Consider the following 3,862-nt stretch of genomic DNA (forward strand, 5'->3'; position numbering starts at 1 on the left):
GACCCTATAGGACAGAGTAGAACTGCCCCATAGGGTTTCCAAGGTGCAGCTGGTGGATTTGAACTGCTGACCTTTTGTTTAGCAACCGAATGCTTAACCACTTCACCACCAGGGCCCCTTTTTCTTGGGGGTGGCACAGTGGTTAAGAGCTCGGCTGCTAACCAAAATGTCGGCAGTTCTAATCCACCAGCTGCTCCTTGGAAACCCGATGGGGCAGTTCTATTCTGTCCTATAGGGTTGCTATGAGTCGGAATCAACTCGACAGCAACAGGGTTTGTTTGTTTTTTAGCAACGGGGACCGGGCAGGGTTTCATTCTGTTGTACGCAGGGTCACTGTGAGTCGTACCGGCTAGACAGCACCTCCCAGCAACAGCAAGGGGGAAAGCCCCACAGATAAGCAGAGGGTGGGCTTCCCTGGGGAGAAATGAGCCAGGAGCTGTGGCCTCAGACCCCCACTGTGGGAAGCATGGAGCTTCGTGCTTAGTGTGGTTGGCTGACAAGCCGCCAGAGGCCAGATCTGAGGGCGGTGAGACGTCAGGAGGCCAGTGGGGTGGCTAGGGGGTAGGACTGGGCAGGACAAAGGCCCTCACCTGACACGGTGAGCCTGGCCCCGTGGCTGACCCGGACACTGGCGATGTTGGAGGCCACACAGTGGAAGACACCGCTGTCCTCGGCCCGGAGCCCTGTGATCTGCAGGACGCCCTTGGGCAGCAGTGTGTACCTGTTGGGGGGAGGGGGCACGGTCGTTGTCAGCACAGCCTCTGGCACCATCAGCCACAGGAACTCTAAGCGTCTCAGACCCAGCCCAGTACCCGGCCTGCCCCAATGCCTCAGTCGTCATCACGGACACACCCAGGGACTCCCACTGGTGGACACACCCTCCATTGCAGCCCGTCCTTCTCACAGACACATCCATGAGCATGGAGTCTGGGCTTGGCAAGCCTCGGGTGTCCACTGCCGGCCACCGTTCCAGAAACACCAGTGCCTCAGCTACCGAGCTGAAGCCAGTCCTCCTCCTTGGCCCGTCCACCCTCCTCCACCCTTCCCACGTGACTCACCTCTCATTGTCCGTGTCAATGGGGACTCGGTTCTTCTCCCACGTGATCAGGGGTTTGGGAAGCCCATGGATTTGGCACTGGAAGCGGGCCACGCCGCCCTCCTCCCCCACGGCGCCTTGAGGATGCACGTGGAAGTCTGACATGGCTGGCGGAAGAAAGGAAGCACATTGGAGAGGCACCCTGCCCAGCGAACGAGGCGCAGAGGATGGGCGAGGGCAGGGTGCAGTGGGGTCACAGACCAGCGTCCTGGGGTGACAGCTTGGGGGACACAGGAGCGCTTGCCCCCAAAACATTTCCCCCTGAAAGGTGGTATAGGCCAGGTTGGGACAGTTTGAGAAAAGTCTGGACAAATTCCTGGAAGACAAACCTCTAAAAAGGAAATTTTGAACTGCCAGAGGCTTTGCCGGGAGCCATCAGCCCCCCAAAGCTAACCCATGAAGTACAGAGAAAACCCTACTCCTAAGCCTTGCTCCCCACTTTTTCAGCCTTTTTTTTCCCCCATAAACTCCCTTTAAGTTATGGAAGGCCTAAATATTAAGCTCCACGTTTTACGGAACTGGAGCAATGAGCCCAATGTCACCCAGCAGGAACTGGTGACCAGCCCCTGGTTACCAGGGCCCGGTGGCTTTTTTGCCCTTCCTCACCACCCCCCACATCTTCTGCAGTTTCTCAGTGTACCCCAAGAGGGTGGCGTATCCATCCAAGGTGACAAGCCTCTCAGAAGACTGGCAGAGCTACCAATCTGCATTTCAATGTGTCATAAATATTCAGGGCCCCTCCCCACCTTTTGGGGATCTGATCTAACCCTTTGAACTCTGGTCCAGAGAGGCCTGTGCAGAGGGGCTGTGGTGGACAACCCCCACCACACCCCTGCTTTCGGATAGTTAGTGTACTGCGCACCCCTCTCCCCTCCTGTCCCCAAGCCCCACCCTGGAAGGCCTGGGGGAGGGGCCCCTCCCACGCTGGTTCCCAGCTTCAGCACCAGGGCTTCGATTTCATTAAAATCCACTTTGCTTCAAGTGCAGGAAGGCGTTCACCATCTGTCCGGGCAGGCAGCCCCCTCTCCGCAGGCACTCCATCAACTGGGACAGTTGCTCCCCTCCCCGAAGGCAGCCTCCCCGACAGCGGCAGGGCTGGGGAGCCTGGCCTAGCTCCGGCTCCCGGGTGTGGGCGAGCAGCCCACCCGTGGCCCCCACGCCCGGTCTCCAGCCCCCTCAACCCGCCCACCTATTCTGGACTCCAGGGCAGCCCCGGAAGGCAGTGCCTTTGTGCCCTTCTCCCAGAGCCGCTGGGAGCCACCTCCTTTGTGGCGGATTCCCCACCTCATCTGCATGTGGTTCATTAAACACAAACATGCATAAAAACCCCCCGCCCCGCTCCTCTCTGAGGGCCTCCAGGGAGTGCGGCTGATGGGCGTGTGTGCCTCTTTGTACGTGTGTGCGAGACCGTGTGTTTGCTGGGAAGACGGGCTGTGTCTCTGTGTCTGTGGTCTGAGTGTCCACGTCTCACTGTGGATGGGGTGTGTACCCGCCAGCTCCTGGGGCTGCCGCACGAATCTGGTACTGGGTGGCTAATCAATCACGTGAGTCCCCGACTGGGTATACTCTCACAAACGGCACCGTGCGGCCCTGGGCGCTGGAGGCGGGGCAAGTGCCCCAGCTGGTGCCCCCATCAGGCTCGGTGCGAGGGTCCCCAGGGAGCCCGTGAGGTCAGTCTGCTTGTCTCAGGCCAAAGGCTGTGTTTGGCCAAGAGACTGCAGATCAGCCCAGGAGCTCGGGGGAGGGGGCCGAGGCTCTGCTGGGGCCCCTCTCCTGCCTCCAGGTCTCAACCTCTAGGAGGGCAGGGGTAGATGGAGGTCTGGGGATGGGAGAAGGCACCCAGGCTCCTTGGTGGATAAACAGGCTGTGCCCCCTGGGGCCCTGCCCATTTAGGAACTGGGGAGCTGCCTGCCCCCTCCTCACTCCAGCTGGAGAGGAGCTCGTAGCCCGCCAGGGACCCGGGGCGGGGACTAACAGGCTCTGCTGACTACAGATGCCTCCTCATTAAGGAAAGAATCCTTTTGTTCATCTAGCCCCCATTCTGGGCTCCCTGGAGGCGCCTCGAGCTAGGAGCTGGCCTGGGGCGAGCTACAAGGGAGAAACCCCCTCAAAACAAGGGGCCGGGGGTGAGACAGGCTGGCCTCACCTGGCCAGCCCTCTTCTTCCTCGCCCCCAAACATGGGTTGCATGTGATGCTACTGAAGAATCAGCCGGAGGCGGCGGTAGGTGAGGAGCCAGGCTGATGATCTCCACGGTGCACGGAGGGGAGTCCTAAGGGTCCCTGGGGCCCCTCGGATGCAGCTGAGCTCCCCTCGCCCATCAGAGCAGCACCTCTGGGTACCTCTCTATCAGCTTTACTTCACTGCAGTTCTGCTGAACATTTGATTTGAAGGGTAGATTTTGCAACCTTTAAAAGTGCTTGAAGAGCCCTACTCTAAAGCCGGCCCCTTCATTTTATGAAGGGGAAACTGAGGCCTGGACCCAGTTGGTGGCTCTACTGGCCCTGAGTCAGGAGTGCCATGCCCCAGGCCCTCTGCTAGGATGTCTCTTCAATCTCCGGCCAATTTTTCACTGTCCAGGTGCAGGTCACCCCAGAGCCAGCTGCACATCGGGAAGGTCTCTCTCTTCACTGGTCAGGAGTTGGGGTGGTGTTGCAAGCTGCAGGGGGGACAACGAGCCCCAGGGATGGGGAAATCTCTCTGGTTCCCCAAACCCACCCCTCAGAGCCCAGCTGGCTGTACAAGTGTGGTCAAGGGGAAGTGGGTG

General features: G+C 59.7%; 1 protein-coding gene across 1 annotated transcript in view; it reads right to left on the reverse strand.

Annotated features, from left to right (window-relative positions):
* Positions 1-1,201, reverse strand: part of IGDCC3 (immunoglobulin superfamily DCC subclass member 3) — an 8,630-nt gene extending 7,429 nt beyond the window's left edge. The window contains exons 1-2 of the mRNA XM_012555097.1: positions 1,059-1,201; positions 591-721 (exon numbers count right to left, since the gene is read on the reverse strand). Of these exons, the coding sequence (XP_012410551.1) occupies positions 591-721; positions 1,059-1,201 (274 nt within the window). The remainder of the gene's footprint in view (positions 1-590; positions 722-1,058) is intronic.
* Between the last annotated feature and the right edge of the window lie 2,661 nt (positions 1,202-3,862).

Source organism: Trichechus manatus, unplaced genomic scaffold (genome assembly GCF_000243295.1).
Source record: "Trichechus manatus latirostris isolate Lorelei unplaced genomic scaffold, TriManLat1.0 scaffold00030, whole genome shotgun sequence".
NCBI lineage: Eukaryota > Metazoa > Chordata > Mammalia > Sirenia > Trichechidae > Trichechus > Trichechus manatus.